Raw genomic sequence first — 25,929 nt, 5'->3', positions numbered from 1 at the left:
CAAGGAGGGAAAACCTCGGGTAGGTGCTACATCCGTGCACGCACACATACACAAAAGCAAACATGCGCACAAACACATATGCACACACGCTGATTCACCTGAACACACACAGACACACGCATACAAATATACTCACATATTGACACAACACACAAACACACACACGCACGCACAGACATACTCGCATACATAGACATATATGAACACACACACACGCAGACACTCAACACGACACATCACATGCACGCAAACACTCACACACACACACACACATATAGATGGAGTGGAGTGCCGTCTGTTCGCCACCGGCTGTCGTCGTTGGCAGTCGGCAGTGCGCTCGCAGCTGGCGAACGTGCAGTGCGGCGAATTGTCAATTTGGAGTGTGGGCAGATGAAAGCGCCAGTACCAAATGGCGCATTCCGACTGGAGGAGGTCGGCGGGGGATTTGCTTCTTTCATTTCCTATTGATGCCGCGGGTGAGGTTTTGATGCAGCCGAGCGGCAAGCGCCAAAGCGTTGCACGGCGCCGCCGAGACGAGACACCGACGGGTCGCGGCGCCACCGACTTGCGAGAGACCTCCATGAGTCTTGCCAGTTTCATTTAGCGATGTGAAATTTGGTAGGCATGTCTATCACGAGTAAAAACCTACGAAAGTCTCAAGAAGCCATAGCCCAAAACACACAGGAAGTCAGCCATTTTGGTTTAAAGGCCCTTTCCAGGTGTCCTTCAAAGACACACTCATCCGAGTATAGATTGCTAAAAATGTGAAAAATCTCTTTGGAAATTCAGCCCCTGAATCCAGTTTCAATTAGCAACATCAAATTTGGTACACATCTATCACGAGTAGACCCACGAAAAAGTCTCAAGAAGCCATGCCCAAAACAGAATTCACCCCCCGAAGGCGGTTTCACTTACGAATATGGAATTCGGTGGACATGTCGATGATGAGTCGACCCCCCAAAGTCTCAAGAAGCCGTACCTGAAAAGACGCAGGAAGTCAGCCATTTCGGTTTGAAATGGCCATTCTACGTTAAATCCTCTCCACGAGAATCTTGATCAAACGTCTTGCGTGTGATGCAGGACCGAAATGTCTGAGTAAGACAAACGATTCAGGGACAGCAACTAAGGCCTGTAGTCCAACCTTCATGAAAAAGAAAACTAATTCAGGACCGAAGACTGGAAAAAAACCCACGTGACAGTTATCTGATTTATTTGGGAAAATGGATAAAACCAGACAAGACGGCTAAAACAAATGTAACAAGCGGGTGGATAAATGTACAAGTAGGAAGGGCGGGGGTTAATGTACAGAGTTGTTTTTTTGTTTTTTTTCACGCCGCCGACCGCCGCCGGATGACGAAGGCTCCCCTCTGCAGCTGTCCCAAGTAGATCCTCATCTTCGTGCTGTCGCTCGTCTTCCTCACCCAAATCTACTCGACGACAAGCACAAAAAAGACGTTCATTAAAACCAAAAGACGCCATCCGACCGGCGGGGTCACGGGAAGGAGCGCCCACCTCGTTGGTGGCCACCGAGCTGATGACACAACTGATCTTGGTGTTGTCTTTGGACTCCAGATAGATGGCCTGGCTCTTGTGGTACCTAAGGGACACACACACACACACACACACACACACACAAAGGCCTTTAACTCATTCGCTGCTTGGACATTTATACGCTTGCAAACATTCTGTTGACATTATTTTACCACACAAATTATGAAAACAAATAGTTTTTCCTACAAATACAAGGGATAGCCGCCCCCTCGCCCCAAAAAATCTACAAATCAATACATTTCATTCCACTGTATTGTACAATATTAGTAAAACATGGAGTTACAAAATACACTCAAAAATTGTTTCCATGCTCTGAGCTGAGGTGAGGTGTGAGGTTCTTTTTTTTTTTTTAAAAACTGCTTTCTCGTTGTCATCATGAGAAAAAAAGAACTGCATCAGTGGACAAAGACGTGGTAGATAATTGGACAATCAGTCCTGTGCTATTGATTTATCGTTGGGTGGGCACATTTGTCATGATGTTCTTAACAGAAGTCTTTTTTTCCTCGCCTCAAACTGTCAGAGGGAAGTGGAACATTCGATCAAAGACAACATCCATCCATCCATCCATCCATCCGTCCATTTTCTTTACCGCTTCTCCTCACTCGGGTCGCGGGCTGCTGGAGCCTATCCCAGCTATTGTCGGGCGGCAGGCGGAGTACGCCCCGAACCGGTCGCCGGCCAATCGCAGGGCACTTAGAAACAAACGACCATTCGCACTCACGCACAAACAAATAAAAATATATGTGAAATGTTGCCTTACGGTTACTTAATCATTGTTAATGTGGTTAAGAAAAAGAAAAATAACATCCTTGCCTTTCAAATTGCTAGCCTAAAAGCATAATTGCCTAGGTCATTTTTAACTTACTTTCATGATACCAATTAACAAAAAAACAATGTGCTTGTTAAAAATTGTGTTTTGTTTTTTTTTAAATTATTATTATGTCATCCAGGTCATGGTAATCCGTAAATGTTAACTTGAGGGAACTGGGCTCTTCTTATCTGTTGAATTTTTGTTCTAAGAGACCCTTAAAGTGTTCAACAGTAGCATGTATAAACAACCAATTTTGGGTGAAATACGTCAAATTGTGTGAGTGACCCAAAACGTTTTTACTGAAAAGCGGCTGCCATGGACGCTGAAATGCTGCCATCCAGTGGTGACTACGAGCAGCACGCGACAGGAAATGATCCAATCTCATCTAAATGGTCTGAAAATTACGACCTAAGACAGGGGTGTCCGTATAAAATACTCATTTTATGACCTAATTACATAAATGTATAACGGTTCACCAAAAATCACGGTTCTACCTTGGTTTGAAGTCCATGTTTCGGTTTAGGAACAAAATGCAAATATAAACAGGAACAGATTCACATCTCAACTAAAAACATCAACTGTTTCGACTTTTTCTTTTAAGGAAACCATAACAGCAAACGTTTGTCTTCTTTTTTGGAAAATAAGGTGGCAGATACGTGCAACACTAACAGTTTGAACAGTGAATCGTGACGCTATTAAAATCTCAAATCTCCCTTTCATAGCCGACCGAGATTGTTGAGAAAGTTATTGTTCATCAACTCAGCAATTTCTTGAACTTAAATTGACTTTTTGACAAATTTCAATCAGTGTTCCGAACTCCTGCGATTGGCCGGCACCCGGTTCAGGGTGTACCCCGCCTCCTGCCCGATGATTGCTGGGATAGGCTCCGGCACGCCCGCGACCCGCGTGAGGAGAAGCGGGACAGAAAATGGATGGATGGTTGGATGTTCCGAACTCATCACAGTACAGAATCTGTTCTTATCAAAGTGCTAAATGATATAAGGTTGAATACTGACTCAGGAAAGGTGTCAATTCTGGTCTTGTTGGACCTCAGTGCGGCTTTTGCTACGGTAGCTGATAATATACTGCTGAACAGGTTGGAAACGTGGGTAGGACTAAATGGAACAGTCCTTAAATGGCTCAGGTTCTACCTGGAGGAAAGGAGCTCTTTTGTAACCACTGGAAGTGTTCAATCTCATCGAATGGCAATGAACTATGGGGTCACTCAGGGGTCAGGGCCTGTATATGCTACCCTTGGGTCAAATTCTTCAGAGCTTGAATTTTGACTGTCATAGCTATGCAGATGACACACAGTTATATCTAGCAGTGTCTCCAGATGGCTACAGATCAATTGAGGTTTTGTGTCACTGTCTAAAACGGATAAAGATCTGGATGAGCCAAAATTGTCTTCAATTAAACTGAGATATTTGTTTTTGGCTATAAAGAAAAGAGGATTGCTGTTAGTAAATACCTGAAGTCTCGCTCTTTAAAAACCAAAGACCAAGTCCGAAACCTTGGTGTTCTGATATATTCCGAACTGACTTTCAATAGTCATATCAAATCAATTACTGAAACCGCCTTCTACCATCCGAAGAACATAGCCAGCGTGAAGGCTTGCATGTGTCAAGCAGACCAGGAGAAGCTCATCTATGCCTTTATCTCAAGTAGACTTGACTATTGTAATGGTCTTCTGACTGGACTCCCTAAAAAGAGCATTAAACAGCTGCCGCTCGTTCAAAATGCCGCAGCACGGGTTCTGACCAGAACAAAGAGGTCAGAGCATATTACTCCAATTCTAAAGTCTTTACACTGGCTTCCAGTCAGCGTTGGAATAGATTTTAAAGTTCTGCTACTGGTCTATAAATCTCTCAACGGTTTAGGTCCTGAATACATGAATGAAATGCTAATGGGATTTATAAAACCAGTAGGGTTCTGAGAACGACAGAGTCAGGTCAAATAGTGGAGCAAATTAAACATGGTGAAGCAGCATTTAGCTATTATGCTGCACACAAATGGAAGAAGCCCCAAGTGTGCATGTTTTTAAGTCCAGGTTAAAAACTCTTCGTTTTCCCCATGCTTTTTAGAGCATTTCCACTTTAAAATGATATTTATTGCACTGTGTGCTGTTTTAATTGTATTTTTATTTTTTTACAAGTTGTTTTTTTCCCCTTTATTTTTAAATGCTTTTAATCGTGTAAAGCACATTGAGTTACCTTGTGTATGAAATGCGCTATATAAATAAAATTGCTTTGCTTTGCTAAAACACAAATAAGGAAATTGAATATTACTTAAACTGTGAGTGGCTTTTGGATCGTGCTAAAATTGAGACCAGATCATTACAGTTAGCAGTGTAACAACTAATCAAATTAATGAAACAACTATTTTGATAATCAATTAATTATTTACAGACCTTGTTGAAGTTGAAATTGTCGGAATTTCAGCCTTTGAACAGTAAATATTCTCTGACTTCTCTTGCCCTCCGTGAAAGCAGACTGGTTTTGTTTGTTTGCGTGGGAACGACTGCGTTTGGAATCACTCACTCAGTCCCTGCTCCCGACTTAAAGGCGGCTTAGTGGACTTTGAACAACAAGGTAGAATGGACCAAGAGGAATCCGATAACTCACTCATTCCCTACTCCTGAACCACGACGCAGACATTTTCAGAGAATTCTCAAGGAGATCCACCATATAAAAACTCCTACAGAGTTTCCTTTGGCAAACTTTCTGAGCTGCAGTCGAGGACGCACCATCTCTTGTCGTAGTAGAGCCTCCCCTCCTCGATGCGAGCCTCGAAGCGCTGCGCCGGGTACTCCATGGGCGCGGAGGGCACGTGCTCCGGAGACGACGGCGACACTGCGGGAGGCGGGCGCACAGCGTTAGACAGGAAAACATGTTTACCGGAATCAGTGTGGTGAAAAAGTGTTTGCGCCCTTCCTGATTTTTCGTATTTGTTTACGTTTGTCACACTTGTTGTTTCCCATCATCGAACAAATTTAAATATTAGTCAAAGACAACACAAAATACAGTTTTTAAATGTTTTTTTATTTTTCAGGGAGAAAAAATATAAAAACCTAGCTGGACCGGTGTGGAAAAAGTGATTGCCACCCCCCCAATCCTAAGAAGTGGTTGGGCCACCCTCAGCAGCAATCAAGCATTTGCGCCAACTTGCAATCAAATACTGAGGCAAACGCTTTGTGGCGTTTATTTTAGTCATCAAACCAACGTAAGAGCCGATGACAGACACAAAAATAAAATATAAATGAGCATACTGGAAAGAAAGTAGAACCAGTCACGTTAAGAAGCTTAAATTGAGCTTAAGCTTCAGCAAAGGCCAAACTAGCAAAATTCAAATAAACGTTGTCTCACAAACACTAACCTTGTGTCTCATCGGTAGGTAGGTAAAGGAATCAACGTTTTATAGCATTTGGTGCCATGAATTTCGTTTTCAAACTTCACCGGTGCCGTGTGAAGTTACTTTTTGTGCCAAAATGCTGAGTTCTGGTACGTACCCTTCAAAATAAAAGGCTACATGCTTAAAACAGGAAGTCAAGTTCAAACTTGCACATATCAACCATTTGACATGACGACACAGTCGCAAATCGCTATTTAAACAATGCTATATTTAACTTTTGGCTGAAACAATAGTTAATGAATATGAAGTCAATTGGGTTAGTTGCACACACATTGCCTTCTCGTTCAGAGGTTTGACATTGATACAGTCAAGTCAAATGTTCATTTTCGTCTATGCTGCGGACTGCTAAGAAAATGGATATTCATAATTTGGACACCCTTTATTTAAACCATACAAACGTTTTTGACCCACCCCCCTAAAAGAATCGGAATCGCTCAAATTCAAACGATACCCAATCCGAAGCATGAAGCGCCTTTTTAAGATCGTGCCGCAGCATCTCAATAGGATTCAGGTCAGAACTTTGACTAGGTCACTCCAAAGTCTTCCTTTTGTTTTTCTTCAGCCATTCAGAGGTGGACTTGCTGGCGTGTTTTGGGTCTTTGTCCTGCTGCAGAACCCAAGTTCGTTTCAGCTGGAGGTCACGAACATTCTCCTTCAGGATGACTTGTTAGACAGCAGAAATCATGGTTCCATTTATCCCAGCAAGTCTTCCAAAATAGCCCCAGACCCTCACACTACCACCACCGTATTTGACTGTTGGTACGACGTTCTTTTTCTGAAATGCGCTGTTACTTTTATGCCAGATGTAATGGAACACACACCAGAGTATAGTCCCAAAAGTCAAACCAGCAATGGTTTTCATCTTGGAACTCCTGCCACGCAGGCTATTTTTGCCCAGTCTCTTTTTTTCCTGCCGGAGTCATGAACACTGACCTTGAACTGAGGCAAGTGAGGCCTGCAGTTCTTTGGATGTTGTTGCAGGGTCTTTTGTGACCTCTCGGATGAGTCGTCGCTGCGCTCTTGGGGTAATTGTGGTCGGCCGGCCACTCCTGGGAAGGTTTGTGTTGTTTTGTTTTCGCCAATTGCGGACAATGCCTCTCACTGTGGTTTGCTGCAGTCCCACCACTTTAGAAATGGATTTATAACCTTTTCCACACTGACAGATCTCAACTACTTTCTTTCTCATTTGTTCCTGAATTTCTTTCGATCACGGCATGATGTCTAGCTTTTGTGGATCTTTTGGTCTAGTTCACTTTGTCAGGCAGATCCTATTTAAGTGATTCCTTGACTGAGAACATGTGTGGCAGTATCAGGCCTGGGAGTGCCTGGAGAAATTCATTCAACTCAGGTATGATAAACCACAGTTATCTCTTTCCTTAAAAATAAAAACCATTTCAAACTGCATTTTGTGTTTACGTGTGTTGTCTTTGACTAATATTTAAATTGATTTGATGATGGGAAACATTTAAGTGCGACAAACCTGCAAAAACAAATAAGAAATCAGGAAGTGGGCAAACACTTTTTCACACCACTGTATTTCCTGTATACCATACAAGTAAAGGCCTCCGATGTTCAGGAGTGAGTGCGAACCCGTCTAATGTACATGTTTTGTTTTCGGTGCCATCTGGTGGCACCTTGGTGCCAAGGAACTGCGTTGGCATAAGGGGAGGGGTTTCATTTAGTCAGGCCATAGCCCTGTTTAATATTAAAAGTAGTGCTTTGGCGCCATCTTTTTTCATCTAAGCAACGATGTTGAAGCCGGTTGGGGAGCTTCGTTTAGACTTAAGTAGTGCTTTGCCGCCGCCTTGTGGCACTTTGGGGTCAGGGAACTTTATTGAGTCGAGGAGCTTCATTTAGACCAGGGGCGTCCAAATCATTTTTGTCACGGGCCACATCGTAGTTATGACTTCCCTCGGAGGGCAGTTATGACTGTGAACCCCTGTAAATGAATTTTCAACTCATATAATTATTCATTATTCAATATCTTAATGTTAATACAAGTGAAGTCAAGTTGCAATTTTGATATTTTCGCAAGAAACGAAGTCGACGCACGATTTTCTTTCACGGGCCATATAAAATGATGCAGCGGGCCGGATCTGGCCCTCGGGCCACCAGTTTCACACCTGTGATTTAGACAAAAGTAGTGTTTTGGCATTATCTTGTGGCATCTTGGTGCCAAGGAACTATGTTGAAGTGAGGGAAGGAGCTTCATTTAGTGAGGCCAGAGCACTGTCAACAACTCCAATTCCAATGAAGTTGGGACGTTGTGTTAAACATAAATAAAAACTGAATACAATGATTTGCGAATCATGTTCAACCTATATTTCATTGAATACACTACAAAGACGATATATTTAATGTTCAAACTGATCAACTTTATTGTTTTTAGAAAAGAATCATGAACTTACAATTTTATGGCTGCAACATGTTCCAAAAAAGCTGCGACAGGTGGTGAAAAAGTTGAGGAATGCTCATCAAACACCTGTTTGGAACATCGCACAGGTGAACACTAATTGGGAACAGGCGGGTGCCATGATTGGGTAGAAAAGGAGCTTCCCTGAATTGCTCAGCCATTCCCAAGCAAAGATGGGCGAGGTTCACCTCTTTGGGAACAAGTGCGGGAGAAAATAGTCCAACGGTTTAAGGACAATGTTCCTCAACGTACTATTGCAAGGAATTGAGGGATTTCATCATCTACGGTCCATAATATCATCCAAAGGTTCAGAGAATCTGGAGAAATCACTGCATGGAAGCGGCAAGGCCCCAAACCAACATTGAATGTCCGTGACCTTCGAAAACCGTGTGTAAAGGATATCACCGCATGGGCTCAGGAACACTTCCGAAAAACCAATGTTTTGAAAAACCAATAAATTCAGTTCGGTGCTACATCCGTAAGTGCAACTTGAAACTCTACGATGCAAAGCAAAAGCCATTTGTCAACAACACCCAGAAACGCTGCCGGCTTCTCTGGCCCCGTGCTCATCTAAGATGGACCGACGCAAAGTGGAAAAGTGTTCCGTGGTCCGACGAGTCCGCATTCAAATTGTGGATGTCGTGTCCTCCGGGCCAAAGAGGAAAAGAACCATCCGGGCTGTTATGGACGCAAAGTTCAAAAGCCAGCATCTGTAATGGTTTGGGGCTGTGTTAGTGCCAAAGGCATGGGTAACTTCCACATCTCTGAAGGCACCATTTATGCTGAAAGGTACATACACGTTTTGGAGAAACATATGCTGCCATCCAAGCGACGTCTTTTTCATGGACTTGTTTTAGCAAGACAATGCCAAACCACATTCTGCACGTGTTACAACAGCGTGGCTTCGTAGTCAAAGAGTGCGGGTACTAGACTGGCCTACCTGCAGTCCAGACCTGTCTCCCGTTGAAAATGCGTGGCGCATTATGAAGCGTAGAATACGACAACGGAGACCCCGGACTGTTGAACAGCTGAAGCTGTACATCGAGCAGGAATGGGAAATAATTCCACCTACAAAGCTTCAACAATTAGTATCCTCAGTTCCCAAACGTTTCTTGAATGTTGTTCAAAGAAAAGGTGATGTAACACAATGGTAAACATGACCATTGTCCCAGCTTTTTTGGAACGTGTTGCAGCCATCAAATTCTTAATGATTATTTCTGAAAAACAATCAAGTTTATCAGTTTGAACATTAAATATCTTGTCTTTGTAGTGTATTCAATTAAATATAGGTTGCACATGATTTGCAAATCATTGTATTCTGTTTTTATATACGTTTAACACAACGTCCCAACTTCATTGGAATTGGGGTTGTAATATAAGAGTAATTCCTATGTTGGCCTGAGAGGAAGAGCATCATTTAGTCAGGCCATAGCCCTGTCTAATGTAAACATCATTCTTTGACACCATCTTGTGGTATCTTGAACTATGTTGAGGAGCTTCATCTAGACAAAGGAACTGCTTCACCGCCTACTTGTGGCATTTTGCTCCCAGAAAACTTTGTTGGAGTTGAGGAGACAAAAGTTGTGCTTCGGTACCATCTTTGTGCCAAAGAACTATGTTGAAGTGGGGAGAGGAGCTTTATTTAGTCAGGGCCTAGCCCTGTCGAATACAAACATGCCATTGTGTTGCATCTTGGTGCCAAGGAACTAAGTTGAAGTGAGGGGAGGAGCTTAATTTAGTCAGCCCATAACCCTGTCTAATAAGAAAGTAGTGCTTTGTCGCCATCCTGTGGCATCAATAGGCATTTGGAATCATATCTTGGTGTATATAAGGTTTAAACTATGGATTAATAAAACGTTTTTTGTTTTTTTTTTAAATGCTGAATCCCGCCAACAACTTTTTTTCACCACGCCCCCTCTCCAAGGTAGATGTGTGTCCTTGTGGGAGTCGAGTCGTACCTGCTCGTTTCGGCGACTTGAGCTGCAAACACAAGACAAGGCATTTAACCAAAAACAAAATGGCTCAACACAAAGTTGTTTTTTGTTTTTTTTTAATAATTAAAATATTGACCTTATTTAACGTTCGGAGATCTTCCATGATTTGGTCGTCTGTTAGCAGATAATTGAGCTGTGGTGTGAAGCGTTAAGGTAAGCTGAAAAAATTAACGCCACACCTCAATCAAACGTCTTTGGAAACAACAACAATTTTAATCACAGTTACCGTATGTGTAAAGATTCCAAATAAATAAGTTTGAATATGCCGTGTTTTGCTTGTATATACAGAGGTGCAGTAATATGAGTCGTTTTTCGCAGACAAAGAATACATGCCTGTGAGCATTGTTATGAGGTCTGTCTACATGTGTTGGTCCATCAAACTAGTTTTGCTGAACGACGGCTCACATCTCGAAAAAAGTCAGTAACACTGGACAATATATTTTTAGATGTGGCATCTGTAAAACTGACACTGAACTTCAAATAGAAAGTATTTCTGAATGCATGTTGTTTTTTGAAGTCCTATTTTTTAATTACTTCAAGTAAAATGTAAAATTCAATTTGCACTCGATATGCAGTATATATAATTTTTCTAAACTAACAAAGTCAATAATACAACAGAAGTCACATTTAAAAATAAAACAAATTAATACATTTATTACATAGACAGCTGGTACTCTTTGCAGTTGTGCAACTCCACCACACGAGGCAGTGTGTACATCATAAAGGATATCAGGCGCTGGCTTTCGTCTCTTGTCCGGAATTGGCACGGGGTCATTTGGTCTTCTCCTCAGCTTCCGGGTCATGATGGGCTTGACCTCCATGGAATCTGATGACATTTTTTATTTATTTTTTTTTTAAATCTAAATCTGCCGTTTGACAAGACAAGAGATTATCGGAAAAGCCCCGACAAAATCCCGTTTGCCTTACCGCCCGTGAGTTCCATGGTTAACTTCTCGTTCTCGATCATCTTCTTCTTCTCTTCCAGCTCGGCGATGAGGTTCTCCTTCAGCTCCACCTTCTTGTCGTCAAACTCCTTTACCGCCGCCTTCTTCTCTTTGATGTAGTTCCTCTCCACCTGCTCTGTCTGAATGTGACGCATGCAAGTCATGACCAAGTGCAAAGTTAAAAAAAAAAATGCATACAAAATTACAGTGATTTGTGATGTTTGACTATTCACAAGCTAACTCACCTCCAGCTGGAGAAAGAGATCTGCAAAGGACAAACAAAAACATCATCATTATTATTATTATTAGTAGTAGTAGTAGTAGGTCACTTCTACATCATTATACTTCATATGCGTCATTTAGCGATATAATATTACAAGAATAAAGTTGTATAGTTGGTGGCGGGGGCATAGCTTTTTTGTTATAAAAAGTTTTACATTTTGAGGAATAAAGTTGACTGTTCAAGGAAGAAAGTATATTTCTGAGAAAAAAAAAGTTTCACAAGTAGTATATATTGAGAGGAAAAAAAGTGGAACTCTTACAAGAATTATTTCAATCAATTTGTAATCTTACGAGAATAGCTGTATATTTTTAAGAGAAAAAAAGGCAATCTCAAGAGCCTAAAAAATTATATTTTGGAGACAGAAGTCAAATTGTTGATTCAAAAATAGGTATAATTTCAAGGAGGTATATGTCCCGGTCCGACCATGCGATCAAAAATCGGGGTCGATCACGTTATTTTTAGCTGATCGAGATTGGGTGAAAAAGATCGGTTTTATTCATTTTCTGACATTTTAAATGGACATCCCTAATTTCAAGATAAAAAGCTATCATCTTTCAAGTCTATCAATCCATTTTCTACACCGGTTCTCCTCTCTCGGGTCGCGGGTATGCTGGATCCGGGTTAGAAACCGGAGTACCCGGAGAAAACCCACGCAGTCTTTTAAAAGGAAAAAAATTATATTTTCGAGATAGTGTAGTAAAGTTACAGGAATAATATATTTTGAGATTTATTTATTTATTTTTTTTTTTTTAAACGTTTTTAAAAATGTCAAAAACGTTTTAAAAAAAAACTCAAAAACCTACCAGAATAAAGTTGTATATTTTCAAGATTTAAAGTGGTAAATTTGTTCATTTCGAGACAAATCCGGTCATATCACAAGAATAAACTATTTTATTATTTTTATATATTTTTAAGATTAAAAGTTGTAATTTCAGGGGAATAAAGTTGTAAATTTTTTAGCTGAAAAGATCTTTTGAGACCACAGTTTTTATTTATAAAAAAAAAAAAAAAGGCTGTATAAAAGTGTCAAGTAGGCCGTCCTCATTCCGGTCCCGTCACTCACCTGCGTTTCGCAGCCTCTCTTTGTATTGCTGATCTAACTTCTTCATCCTCTTCTGGTACTCCTGTAGCGTGCCTGCCAAAACAGCACGGACATTGGAAAAAATAAACTTGTTTGTGCACTTCGATTAGCATTTCGCATCTAGCATAGCGAGAAGCCCAACGGCACCTTCTTGTAACTGCTGCAGTTGTCTTTTCAGAGAGGCCAGCTTGTCCTGGTACATTCTGTAAAGGACACACACACGCACAAGAGGTGATATCCTCCAGTACGTCCATCACAAACACCTTGAAAATAGTTCAAGCTCAAGACGTACTGCTCTTTGATTTCCACATAGTCGTCTTCGTCGTGCTTGGCGAGGTCCGTTTCGCTAGCGTCTTCCGTGTCTGCAAGGACAATGACGGGAGAAGAAAAAAAACATTCGACTTGTAACGGGAGAAGAAGCATTTAACACAGCTTGTAATACTTTCAAGAACAGATCAGGTCGTGCCCCAATACGACGCAGCCACGCGCCGATACTGATAAAAATGCTCCGATACTACGACACCGATACCACTTCACAGGCCTGACATAATAAAGCTTCGCAGCAGATGGCGTAAAAGCTACATTTGCCGCGTGGCGATCATATTTTCAAGCAAACGCTGAGGACAACACTTTGACCTATTGCAAATTATGCTCTGCAAAATTGTTGATTTGCGGCAGGGGGTCATCCGGCAAACAAGTTTTTCCAGCCCCCCACCTGCCTCCCTGGTTGATCCTGCCAGTTGCTTTTGTATTAGGGTGGGATAACCCAGATAACCCACGGTAACCCACGGTGGGATAACCCACGGTACAAAACTTGGTTTTTGTTACATCTTCCTAAGTGTTTTGGGCATCAAGACGACAACTTTTTTTCCTCTCTCAAAATCGCCGCTTTATTTTGCCTGTCAGCAAAAACTGCATTTTGTAGTGTACGGACGGAATTGTATAACTTATTTCAAGTTAACCGTTATTTAAACTAGGCCCTTTATTCAAAAACTATTTGAAATTTAGAGTGCAGAAAATGCACAAACTCGTTTGGTCCGTGACATGTCAGAAAATCGGCAAAAGTGTTGATTTCGAATTAAAAACGAAAGATAATCAGTCTGCTTTCATGGAGGTCTATAGAAATTGAATATTTATTGTTGAGAGGCTGAAAATGTTAGCATTTGCACACGTTTAAGTTAAACAAGGTCTCATCGATTAATGGGTGATCAAAATTGTTGTAAATTGATTTAATAATTGATTAGCTTGTTGTTAAAATCGATTAATTGTTGCACCTCAAAAGTATCCTACACAGTGGGGCAAAAAAGTATTTAGTCAGCCTCCCACTTAAAAAGATGAGAGAGGCTTGTAATTTTCATCATAGGTATACCTCACCCACCAGAGACAGAAAAAAATCATCCAGAAAATCAAGTCTGATTTAAATATATATATATATTAGCAAATTATGGTGGAAAATAAGTATTTGGTCACCTCCAAACAAGCAACATTTCTGGCTCTCACAGACCTGTAACTTCTTTTTTAAGAGGTTCCTTTGAGCTCCACTCGTTACCTGTAATAATGGCAGCTGTTTGAACTCGTTATCAGTCTAAAAAGACACCTGTTCACAACCTCAAACAGTCCCACTCCAAACTACCACTATGGCCAAGACCAAAGACCTGTCAAAGGACACCAGAAACAAAATTGTAGACCTGCACCAGGGCTGGGAAGACTGAATCTGCAATGGGTAAGCAGCTCGGTGTGAAGAAATCAACTGTGGGAGCAATTATTAGAAAATGGAAGACATACAAGACCACTGATAATCTCCATCGATCTGGGGCTCCATGCAAGATCACACCCCGCGGGGTTAAAACGATCACAAGAACCGTGAGCAAAAATCCCAGAACCACACGGGAGGACCTAGTGAATGACCTGCTGAGAGCTGGGACCAGAGTAACAAAGGCTACCATCAGTAACACAGGCTACCATCAGTAACACACTACACCGCCAGGGACTCAAATCCTGCAGTGCCAGACGTCTCACCCTGCTGTCCAGGCCCGTCTGAAGTTTGCTGGAGAGCATTTGGATGATCCACAAGAGGATTGGGAGAATGTCACATGGTCAGATGAAACCAAAATAGAACTTTCGAGGTCCTGGAGTGGCCAAGCCAGTCTCCAGATCTCAACCCCATAGAAAATCTTTGGAGGGAGTTGAAAGTCTGTGTTCCCCATCGAACGCCCCAAAACATCACTGCTCTAGAGGAGATCTGCATGGAGGAATGGGACAAAATACCAGCAAGAGTGTGTAAAAACCTTGGGAAGACTTACAGAAAATGTTTGACCTCTGTCATTGCCAACAAAAGGTGTCGAACAAAGTATTGAGATGAACTTTTTTTAGTGCTACCTAAAATAATACTAATAATACAAATACTTGTTTTCCACCATAATTTGATAATAAATTATTTCAAAATCAGACTATGTGATTGTCTGGATTTTTTTTTTTTCCTCATTTTGTCTCTCATAGGTGAGGTATAGCTATGATGAAAATGGCAGGCCTGTCTCATCTTTTTAAAGTGGGAGAACTTTGTGGCTGAATTGGTGGCTGACAAAAGAACTCTTTTGCCCCACTGTAAATGCACTGGGCGCCCACAGAGAGCTGACAAATTAAATGATCGAGATTGTGATAAATTTCCCGTTGATCTCGATTATCAGATGTGTGCGCAATTCCTCATGCTAACACGGCGGGAACGCGCGTGACGACAGCCAATCGGACTCGTCCTTTTCCCGCTGCGCTTCCGGTTGCCAGGTGTGGGAGTAAACGGAAAGCGCGCCCGGCCCGTAGCGAACTCGAAACTCTGGGTCCGACTCGGCCGTCGTCTCACAGAGTACGCCGCGTCCACGGCGGCCACTCTTCGCCCGTGCTCCGGACCGGCGGCATCTCCAAAGCGACGCGGAGCAATGCTGTTAGCTAGCCGATGTGCAAGATATGTCGGCGCCCTCAAAAATGGGCATCGCTGTTTGTTCGTTTCAAGTACCACCACCCAAGTGATTACGTGGAAAGCATAAAAACATGAGAGTGCAGTCAGTACAGCTTGTCACTCTCTGTTGCTAGCACAAGTAACCTTAGCAGTTAGCGGTCAGGCCAGCAGACAAAAGCAACTATCAATCGTGTCGTCATTATTCAGCTGGTTTGTAAAATGGCAAAACTAGCTCATCCGTATTGTTCTGAAAGATGATGCACATTTGAAAATAGAATGAATACAATCAATAATAACAAAAGCATCATTAACTGGAGAATGAAAATGTTTACAATCCAAGGTGTCTTCATTATCCTAGACGGGGCAGCTTGTTTATTTTCTATCTTGTACCACTAAAAATACTCAGGACTCCAAACTAGTGCACTGTTGTTATATTTTTTCTACATTTGTTGCACTGTCAAATGAAAATGGTTTTCCCTCATTTTCTTAGTATGCCACTATCATGTTGGGGCCACCGTTTTAAATATTGACTATGAGGAGTGTTGTCAACAAATATGTTGAACGACTCTCTAACTTCTTCAGTTTTCAGTGCAGATGCTTTAAGAAAAAAAAAAAAAAAACATTTTTAAAACAAATAATGTTACGAAATGGTGATAGAAATCGAGATCGGACGATATGAAGAAAACAATCCAATCCCCGCTAGTGTGACCGGACCCACACGTTAACATTTTTGGGAGGGGGGGTTTAAAATCAAATCTGCAAAGACAAAACTCCTGGCAAGTATAATGGGCTGCCATTATTGACGGGTTTGTGTGCGCCATGAACTTGCCAAGTTTCTGCACCATGTCTGCCATGTCTGCAGACACGAAGGCTCGTGCGTGGCACTCGAACGCACGCAGGAGGCCGTGAACCCTCGTCCTCGGCTCCTTCGCCTCTCATTTGAAACCGGAAGTGACAAGGTGGCTAATACTTCCTTTGCCGCATGGACAAGAGGAGAAGCAGATAGCCGGGCCGGCCGGCCGGCCCGGCTATCGAAGTTGTCCACGGCTTCTTTCTTTTTGTCCTTCTTTTAAATAAAGCCAACCGGTGTCAGTCGGCTCGGCTAAGTGATCCCGGCCGGGCGTCGCGGAACTGACAGAGCAGCATTCCCAATTTATGACGTTTTTATTTAAGAAGGTAGCACAAAGCGAGTGCTAGCTCAAGTTAGCTCAGTCAGCTGTTTTGAGGACAGTGGAAAGGGAGGGGGGGGGCATATAATCGCGATTTAAAAAGCGACACTAGACACGCCATTGTGGCAAACGTGTGAAGTTCTGAAAGCGAACCTGGGATGGCTGTCATCGTTGTTGTAGTCGCCGCGTCTCTTTTTTCGCCTTTCTGTGTAATGTCGTCGCGTCTCATTGGAATGAATGAGTGTTGTTATAAAAAAAAAAAAAAAAAAAAAAAAAAGCAAAAGAGGGAGGGGGGGCAGCGCTCTGCTCGAGTGGTCGGACGTTTTCACCGCGTGCGTCTGCCTCAGTTTGCACTAATAGATAATTGAGCTATCGTTTAAAAAGTCAGTTTCAATGCGCGTGTCATTTAAATTGAACATTAATTAAGAGATTTAGGAAGACGCCAACGTGTTGTTACGTCATGTAGCCACATAGACTAAACGGCCATGTTAAAACGTGGTTCTACCTCAATTATTATGATTATAAACTAAATATATACTCGATTGTTAGCACTAGCGCGCTCCATCGCGATATTGATCAAGCTCCTCGAACACACTTCGAAACATACTATTCGTCATTACATAGCAAGAAAGAAGATGAGATTAGACGCACTAGTTGAGCCAAACTGAAAGTAGGTCATCCGAGCGAGCCCAGGCTGTGTTGTTGTTGTTGTTGTTGTTTTTCCTCGTAGTTTTCTTTCTTTACCTTCTTCCGAGTCTCTCCCTCTGAAGCTGCGCTCGTCGTCGTCGTCCACGCTGTCGAGCTCCTCTTCGTCGTTGTAGTAATCCACCGCGGACGACAGCAAAGCGGCGGTGGAAGCCATGGGAAATTGCTAAATTCACACACACCCCGTGTGTCAGAATGTAAACAAATAAAAATGAGGGGGGAAAAAACACCCCCAAAAATAAACTATCGCTTTTTGGCTCTTGTTGTTGTTGTTTTTTGTGTAGCTCCGTTCGGCGCCTACAAAACCGAAAGGACCCTCACGCGAAAAGCTGACTAGGACAGTGCCTGTTTGTGAATCGAGCACTTTAAAGGCCAAAATGGGAGAATATGATGTTATTTTCAGCATTGATTTAGCATTGTATTGTGACCACGTCATATTCTTTAAAATAATCGTAATTAATAGGCGTGGGACAACGTTGGCAAGCACACATTCAAGCAGGCATGTTTTCGTTCACTTTTGACACATGGGCTAGATTCTTTTGCCTCGCGTTAGTTGTATTGCTCTTCAGAATCAGAATCTGAATCATCTTTATTTGCCAAGTATGTGCAAAAAACACACAAGGGATTTGTCTCCGGTAGTCGGAGCCGCTCGAGTACGACAACAGACAGTCAATTGACAGAGAGCACTTTGGAGACATAAAGACATTGACAAAAAACAGTCACTGAGCAATAAAGGGTTGCTAGTTATCTGGTAATGCCAGCACAATTTTTTTTTTTTTACAATTGTGCAAAAAGATGCCGGGTCCTCGAGCACTTAGAGCAGTTGGAATGACTAATCTCGCAATAGTCCGGTGCAATGACCATTGTTCAAAGGGCGCCGAGACTTCAAGGAGTGGATCCAAGTTTAAAGTGACGAGTGGTGCGATCATCTGGGACAATGTCGATTGTGCAAATGTTGCAGACTCTCCTCAATCAGTGTGCAAATGGAGCAGATGCTACCCTGGCACGAGTGGCCAGTATTAGTCAACAACAGATATGCAAATAGTGCAGCGTGGCGAGACAACTACAGTGAGTGCACGAGTAATGTATAATTGGCCCCACCGAAATGTGACAACAAACTTAAGACAAACAAATTGGCAGCATGTTCCAATGGAATTGTAGGCTAGCTGTTTAAAAAGTTGACGGCAAGAGGGAAGGAGTTCAGGGATGATGGTGTTGAACGCTGAGCTGCAGTCCACGAACAGGATCCTCGCGTAGGTCCCCGCGCCGTCGAGGTGTTTTAGGATGAAGTGCAGTCCCATGTTGACTGCATCATCTGCAGACCTGTTCGCTCGGTAGGCAAACCGCAGGGGGTCCAGCAGGGGACCTGTGACCCTCTTGAGGTGGTCCAGCACGAGACGTTCAAAGGACTTCTTGACCACAAATGTCAGGGCGAAATGCAAATGCAATGCAAAACAATCATAAAATAGAGGGGCTACGACTATAAATATGGATTATTGTTTGATTCCATAACGTATTTAGCTCGCTTATGTAAAAGTTAACCCTGCCTATATGTATATATAGTAATGGGCTCGGTGGGATCCTCGGAAACCCCGCCTACTGCACCCCCCACCACACGGCCGATGGTTGCTATGGTGACTTGCTTAGGTTGACTATTTATTATGGCAATTTATGACAATTTCAGTGAAGGATAACGTGGACAGTTAATGAGGACTCCGTTTACTTTTTTTTATTACTTTGTAATTTGTATATTGGTTGTACGACAGCATACATGTGAGCGTTAGGGTTTGATGTTTTGAAATGACTCTCCAGATGGTGGCGCTGGTTAATTCCATCAACCCCCATCTTCTATACAAGTGGTCCAAGTACCACTCGTGGTGCGTGAAAAAAATCCATCCATCCATTTTGTGAGCCGCTCATCCCCACAAGGGTCGCGCGAGTGCTGGAGCCTATCCCATCTGATTCCGGGCGAGAGGTGGGGTTCACCCTGAACTGGTCGCCAGCCAATCGCAGGGCACATAGCAACAAACAACCATTGGCGCTCACATTCACACCTACGGGCAATTTAGAGTCACCAATTAACCTAGCATGCATGTTTTTGGGATGTGGGAGGAAACCGGAGTGCCCGGAGAAAAGCCACGCGGGCACGGGGAGAACATGCAAGCTCCATACAGGCGGGGCCCGGATTTGAACCTGCAACCTCAGAACTGTCAGGCAGATGTGCTAACCGGTCGGCCGCCATTTAAAACATATCACACATCATTTCACAAAGATTGTAGCGACGCGGTCAATCTGTTTGTTTGTTTTTTTCCGATATCCATCCATCCATCCATCCATTTTCAACAGCGCTTATCCTGTTGAGGGTAACGGGGCGCCGGAGCATATCGCAGCTGACTTCGGGCGAAAGGCGGACGACGCCCTTAACTGGGGGGCACATATAGACGCACACAACTGCAGTTGGCGAGGTTTCCTCTGGCAGCCTTGTCACATGATAACGTGACAACTTTCTTTGCTATCGCTACTTCAACGAGCGGCACTGCGGTGCGAGCTGACCCGGAGTCAGAAGAATCGTGGTTGATGTGCGACGGAGACTATTATGGACAACGTCGAGCTGATCTGGGAACAGTTAGGTGGCGAAACATGCCGTAGGACTGGCCGCTATTACGAAGTGCGTTCGTTTTGACTCTCGTGAGGACACCATGAGATGACATCCGGCTGAAAGAAGAGAAAACTCAAAGTTGCCTTGCATTTTTGTCTCACACAAGGAAAGTTCATTGTGACCGTTACTGAGTTGGCCAGCATTAGGACTCAACCCGCGACTATCTCGGGCCGAGTCCCGTGGGCCAAGTGGCACCGCACTTCCGGGATGGCCGAGTGAGCAAATCCGACGTTTCGTCAAGTCGACCCGAGCGGCTGCAAATACGGGACGAGGCTGGAATTTGAGAGGCAGACACCGCGAGGCGGCCATGGTCCAACATGTGAGATGATCGCGGGGAGGCCCGAGGCCGCCGACATCGACATCGACATGATGCTGGCCCGGAGCTCGGTGAGCCCTTTAGCTTAGCATCGGGGGCTAACGTTAGCATCAGTGGGCGCCAGCAACAATGGCGGCTAAGAACGCAGTTTACAGGGAAAGACGAGCGAGTGGAGAGATGAGGTTGATTCGTTCCAAAGTCGTCCCTTGAGTTTTTGTCTTTTTCCTGAGCAAACGCCATGTCAAGTTAACTGACGAGCTGCGAGCATCTTTGATACATTTTGGGTTCATTAACAATGTAAACAAACAAGCGGTTCAAATCACTTCCTGCTTTTTCACCATCGACGCTGACGTCATTGCCGGAGGAGAAGCGAAATGCTAACTTGAACGCGCCACACGATCGATCAGTTCCAAATATCCACTTTGTGTCCACTGGTGCCTTGAGATACGAGCGGTTCCGCTCGTACCACAAAACAGGTGGATCTCAAATCATCTGTCGCCAGTGAAGTGATTAGAAAGGCCATTAATCCGTTCCAGCCTCCCCCAAAAACTAGACTGAGCGACTACCGGTAGCAGGCATCGTATCGGGCCCATAACGGCCTTATTTCGAGGTATCGGGTACTCGTGAAGACTGCCGATACCGGCCACCCATACTTAATTCTTGTTTTTGAAATAAGGGTGTGTTCTGAGGGCTGGGTTTCGATCCCCGGCCCCGCCTGTGTGGAGTTTGCGTGTTCTCCCCGTGCCTGTGGGGGTTTTCTCCGGGCACTCCGGTTTCCTCCCACATCCCAAAAACATGCATGAATTGGTGACTCTAAATTGCCTGTAGGTGTGACTGTGAGTGCGAATGGTTGTTTGTTTGTTTGTGCCCTGCGATTGGCCGGCAACCGGTTCAGGGTGTACCCCGCCTTCTGCCCGATGACAGCTGGGATAGGCTCCAGCACGCCCGCGACCCTAGTGAGGAGAAGAGGCTCAGAAAATGGATATATATAATATATACACTTTGAATTCTGCTTATATTACTGTATGTTTATATATATCTACTTTATAAAACATATAGTAATAACATAAGGAGAAGGTAAAGAATTAAAGAGTTTTGGAAACGTGATGAATTAATAGCGGCTCGTTCTATTGTGTGAGACTTGGCCACCGGGGGCAGTATAATGCAATCATGACATGTACGAAGAAGAGTTTCACATCTACTGTACTGGAAGTGACTTAGTAAATTGCAGTAATATTCGTTGGTTTCCAGAGAGAATAAAGAAAAAATGCCTGTGTGGCAGATTGACCTATTTTCCCAATTTTTGGGGCAACCTATACCCCTCTATTCAGGGAAACCGTAAATACAAGTTGATTTGTGGATTTTCCCTCTTTGCATTCAAGCCGTTTATGTTGAAATATCCGTGCCTTGAAAGGTTGTAACACTGTGAGGATCAATGCTATTTGTTAGCCCGTTTATGGCGTTTTGCATTGTGCAAAGTTGTGTTGTTCTAAATACAATGTGTAATTTTCTTAATTTTACAAGTGTTGAGTTCACTGCCACCATACAGCTCTTGTATCTCAAGTTTTTGCTCTTAAGTCAAAGAAGAAAAGAAGAAGTGGGTCACAATAAGACAGGAAGTGACCGGAAGTTGTTTTTGTGGCAGCACGCGCGAGGCCGAGCCAGGGTGACGCACGCCGTCATCGTCATCTTCCTAGAGTTCTTCGCCTGGGGGCTGCTGACCACGCCCATGCTGACGGTGAGGGGCACGCCCGCTCGCGTTAGTGCGGCCGGGCCAAGCTCAAATGCTAAGGAGACGTCGTTGTCGTTTTTTCTTCCAGGTTCTACACGAAACGTTTCCGCAGCATACGTTCTTGATGAACGGACTCGTGCAAGGCGTCAAGGTGAGCGCTCGGCTGCTGCGCTAACGTTAGTACGTGTCCATTTGTGTGTGTGCTTGTGTTTTTTTGTGTGCCTTTGTGTGTGTTTGCATGTGTGGGTATGCATGCTCGTGTTTGTGCATGCATGTGTGTCTGCATCCATGTGCAAGTTTTGTATGTATGTGTGTGTGTGTGTGTGTGCACGCGCGCGTGCGCTTCCTGTCACTGCCTGTGTTGTCATGACCCACTTCCTGTTCATTATCGTCTCTCCACTTGGTATGAGGCCATTTATCCATTTGTGTGTGTGTGTGTGTGTGCGTGCGTGCGCGCTCGCGGGTCTTAGGGCTTCCTGTCGTTCCTGTCGGCGCCCGTGATCGGCGCCCTGTCCGACATCTGGGGGAGGAAGTGTTTCCTCCTGATGACGGTGTTCTTCACGTGCGCGCCCATCCCCTTCATGAGGATCAGCCCCTGGTGAGCACGCCCGCGCCGTTTTGCGTGACATCACGCTCGGCGAGCCCGGCCTGCTGAGCGTCACGTGAGCGTCATGTGAGCCTCAGCCAGGAGAACAAAAACAGACGTGTGCTTGGAATTTTTATCCACAGCTGCACTCAAAGGAGCAACAAATGCTTCAATGAGTCCACCGGTTTCATCACGCACATACGTCTCAGCATGTGATGTGCGTTTCCTGTGACATTTGTCGAGTGTGCGCATGATTCCGCAACATGCTTGATCTTTCTCACATTCACTTACAAACATGCTATTAACATCTCATTGGGTACATACAGTGGATATCAAAAGATGGACTGTAAAAAAAAAAAAAAAAAATCTCCCAAATTTATGTGGGGAAAATTTGTCATGTTAGGAAGCCAAAAAAATGGCAGGAAGAGCTTACTAGAACAGCTGAACACTTATGTGTTTAATCAGAGGCACTTTGAATGGTGGCAGATGTGCGCTGATTCCCATTTAACAGAAATTTGAATGCAATTGGTTCATTGTGAACACAGACAGCGGCAGTTATAAGAAGGTGTGCACACTTGTGCAACAACGTTTCAATTGAATGGACAGACTGAAGGTCACATAAATGGTGGAAAAAGTTCAGAATTGATTTATCTTGGTCGCATTGTTTTATATCACAAAAACATGGCATTTGAAAAAGGGGTGTGTAGACTTTTTATATGCACTGCACATCATCATACACACGTGGTCACAAAGATATGTCACACAAATACCTGTTAGCGTGCGGATACACGTCATCGAGCGCATGTAGTACGTCACACGTACTGTATGTCGTCAGCACGGACATGCAGATACACATCGTCACGCATGCACGTGTTATCCACATGCATGCATATCATCCACATCGGCCATGTCGCGAACGCATGTCATCCACGTCATCACGCGCTTGACGTCATTGTGCATATACGTACGTTATCCACATACGTTGTCACGTCCACGTTATCCTCATATATTTTGTAACGCGCGCACATTTAGGTTATCGTGTCGTCAAGCACAAACGTCACCACGCAAGTACATGTCCTCCGTTTACAGTACGTACCTGTGGTCACGCACGTCATCCAGCACATGCGTGTTCATCCACGTGCACGTTGTCACGCACGTACACGTCGTCGCCCACATAGAGTTCACGACACACGTTCACGCGCGTGTCACGTGACGTGTTTTTCTTGCGCGTCCCCAGGTGGTACTTTGCTCTGATCTCCGTGTCGGGAATCTTCGCCGTGACGTTCTCCGTGATCTTCGCGTACGTGGCCGACATCACGGACGAGCGTCAGAGGAGCACGGCGTACGGCCTGGTAACCGCACGCCGTCGTCGCGCCGCCGCTTCACCCGCGCTTCCTCACGCGCGTGTCCTCAGGTGTCGGCGACGTTCGCCGCCAGCCTGGTGACGAGCCCCGCCATCGGGGCGTACCTGTCGGCGCGCTACGGAGACAGCCTGGTGGTGCTGGTCGCCACGGTGATCTCGGTGGCCGACATCACCTTCGTCTTTTTCGTGGTGCCCGAGTCGCTGCCCGACAAGATGCGGCTGACCAGCTGGGGCTTCCCGCTCTCCTGGGAGCAGGCGGACCCGTTTGCCGTGAGTCGGGGCGGGGGCCACGGACTTCCGGGACTTTGATTGGCAGCTTGCGTTGTTGTTGTGGTCGTTTGTGCAGTCGCTGCGTCGGGTGGGCAGAGACTCCACCGTCATGCTCATCTGCGTCACCGTCTTCCTGTCCTACCTGCCCGAGGCGGGACAGTACTCCAGCTTCTTCCTCTACCTCAGACAGGTACACGATGCACACGCACACACAAACCAACTACACGCAGGCACTCATACACAACACACAAACACGCATCAAAGACGACACAGACAACCCAACAACTACAAATCACGTATGCACACAAACACATCAACAGCAAAAATGACACATGCCAAGAAGTACACACTCGCACACACTAACAAGCGGACACCTCGTTGTGCTTCAGGTGATCGACTTTTCTCCCGCCGCCATTGCCGCCTTCATCGCCATGGTGGGCATCCTGTCTATCATCGCACAGGTGGGAGTTTGTGTGCGGATGTGTGTTTGTGTGTGTGTGTGTCCTTGTAACCCCGTGCGTGCGTGCGTGCGCGTCAGACTTTTGTTCTGAGCGTGCTGATGCGGACGTTGGGCAACAAGAAGACGGTCCTGCTGGGTCTGACCTTCCAGCTCCTGCAGCTGGCCTGGTACGCCTTCGGTTCCGAACCCTGGTGAGTCAGCTCCGAACGGGAAGTAGACGCGCGTCGTCGCCACGGTAACCGTGCCGCTCTTCTGTCTTCCAGGATGATGTGGGCGGCGGGCACGGTGGCGGCCATGTCGTCCATCACCTTCCCGGCCGTCTCGGCGCTGGTTTCGCGCAGCGCCGCCCCGGACCAGCAAGGTCTCTGAGCCGAGACGCGGGGGGGGGCGTTAGTGTGTGTGTGTGTGTATTTCTAACACTTTGTGTGCGCGCGTAGGTGTGGTCCAGGGCATGATCACGGGCATTCGGGGCCTGTGCAACGGTTTGGGCCCCGCGCTCTACGGGTTCATCTTCTTCCTCTTCAACGTGGAGCTCAGCGACGTCCGGTCTGCACAAGGGCCCGACACGCAACACATTCAGGTACACACACACACACCCTGTCACAAAGATACACACGGGCACTCACATATGTCCAACCAATCAGAGGACGAGCAAGTGTTGACATCATCGACGAGGAAGAATTTGAAACGTGATTGGCGAAAGAAGTCATTCATCAAGCACGACGGGCAGGTTATGTTGACATGGCAACGCATTGAGGCTGAAATCCAATTGGACAAAAAAAAATCTAGTGTCCACGTCCACGCACTTGAAGTTCAGCCCATCACAACGCAAGCCAATGAAGCCAATGGAGAAATAAACGCAAACGTTGTTGTGCGTCCGCAGAAGTCGAGTGTTCCCGGGCCGCCGTTCCTGTTCGGCGCCTGCGCCGTGGTCTTTGCACTCATTGTTGCCGCCTTCATCCCAGAGCGGCCGCCGGCCGACGGCGACGTCGCGACGTGCTCGGACAGGAAGTCCGGCGGCGCGGGCGGGCTAATCGCCGCGCGGGCCCAGGACGCCAGCCCGCCGGCCACACCCGCCAGCGACGCCGACGACATCGAGCCGCTCCTACAGGACAGCAGCATGTGATTGGCCGAGGGGCCGCCCCATCACAACGAAATGTGCCAATTTTATTTTATTTCTTTACATATCTAAGAGGTCCAAACGCCATGGTTACCATGGCAACGGTCA

General features: G+C 45.0%; 2 protein-coding genes across 4 annotated transcripts; one reads left to right on the top strand and one right to left on the bottom strand.

The window, feature by feature from the left end:
* Positions 1–1,193: 1,193 nt before the first annotated feature.
* Positions 1,194–17,636, bottom strand: suds3 (SDS3 homolog, SIN3A corepressor complex component). Of its 3 annotated transcripts, none has more exons than XM_061671333.1 (12): positions 17,262–17,636; positions 12,781–12,850; positions 12,636–12,691; positions 12,471–12,542; positions 11,370–11,389; positions 11,108–11,264; positions 10,911–11,006; positions 10,257–10,318; positions 10,145–10,166; positions 5,109–5,214; positions 1,513–1,597; positions 1,194–1,427 (listed from the first exon to the last, which is right to left on the bottom strand). In XM_061671333.1, exons 1-12 carry the CDS (start codon positions 17,470–17,472, stop codon positions 1,329–1,331), a joined length of 1,056 nt encoding a protein of 351 aa, XP_061527317.1. In that variant the 5' UTR covers positions 17,473–17,636; the 3' UTR covers positions 1,194–1,328. The 3 variants fall into 3 exon arrangements, with proteins under 3 accessions (XP_061527317.1, XP_061527318.1, XP_061527319.1); XM_061671334.1 differs by having other exon boundaries at positions 17,355–17,636; XM_061671335.1 differs by lacking the exon at positions 17,262–17,636 and adding an exon at positions 16,764–16,843.
* Positions 17,637–19,822: 2,186 nt separating this feature from the next.
* On the top strand, positions 19,823–25,910 carry mfsd14bb (major facilitator superfamily domain containing 14Bb). Its single transcript, XM_061671328.1, has 12 exons — positions 19,823–20,361; positions 21,936–22,028; positions 22,111–22,173; positions 22,493–22,620; positions 23,846–23,960; positions 24,023–24,241; positions 24,318–24,431; positions 24,631–24,702; positions 24,780–24,892; positions 24,965–25,062; positions 25,139–25,281; positions 25,585–25,910. The coding sequence occupies exons 1-12, from the start codon at positions 20,299–20,301 to the stop codon at positions 25,825–25,827; spliced, it is 1,464 nt and encodes a 487-aa protein (XP_061527312.1). The 5' UTR covers positions 19,823–20,298; the 3' UTR covers positions 25,828–25,910.
* The last annotated feature ends 19 nt before the right edge of the window (positions 25,911–25,929 follow it).

This window comes from Phycodurus eques, chromosome 3 (assembly GCF_024500275.1).
Source record: "Phycodurus eques isolate BA_2022a chromosome 3, UOR_Pequ_1.1, whole genome shotgun sequence".
NCBI lineage: Eukaryota > Metazoa > Chordata > Actinopteri > Syngnathiformes > Syngnathidae > Phycodurus > Phycodurus eques.
This window is presented reverse-complemented; position numbering and strand designations above follow the sequence as displayed.

What these genes read in the sequence shown, in the direction of transcription:
- mfsd14bb (XM_061671328.1), top strand. Translation starts at nt 20,299, where the DNA reads ATGATCGCGGGGAGGCCCGAGGCCGCCGACATCGACATCGACATGATG. An exon ending in TGACCACGCCCATGCTGACG is followed by an intron (nt 22,029 to 22,110) that starts GTGAGGGGCACG and finishes TTTTTCTTCCAG; the next exon opens with GTTCTACACGAAACGTTTCC. An exon ending in TCTTCCTCTACCTCAGACAG is followed by an intron (nt 24,432 to 24,630) that starts GTACACGATGCA and finishes GTTGTGCTTCAG; the next exon opens with GTGATCGACTTTTCTCCCGC.
- suds3 (XM_061671333.1), bottom strand. Translation starts at nt 17,472, where the DNA reads ATGGCTTCCACCGCCGCTTTGCTGTCGTCCGCGGTGGATTACTACAAC. An exon ending in TATGTGGAAATCAAAGAGCA is followed by an intron (nt 12,692 to 12,780) that starts GTACGTCTTGAG and finishes TGTCCTTTACAG; the next exon opens with AATGTACCAGGACAAGCTGG. An exon ending in GAGACGAAAGCCAGCGCCTG is followed by an intron (nt 10,319 to 10,910) that starts ATATCCTTTATG and finishes AACGCTTCACAC; the next exon opens with CACAGCTCAATTATCTGCTA.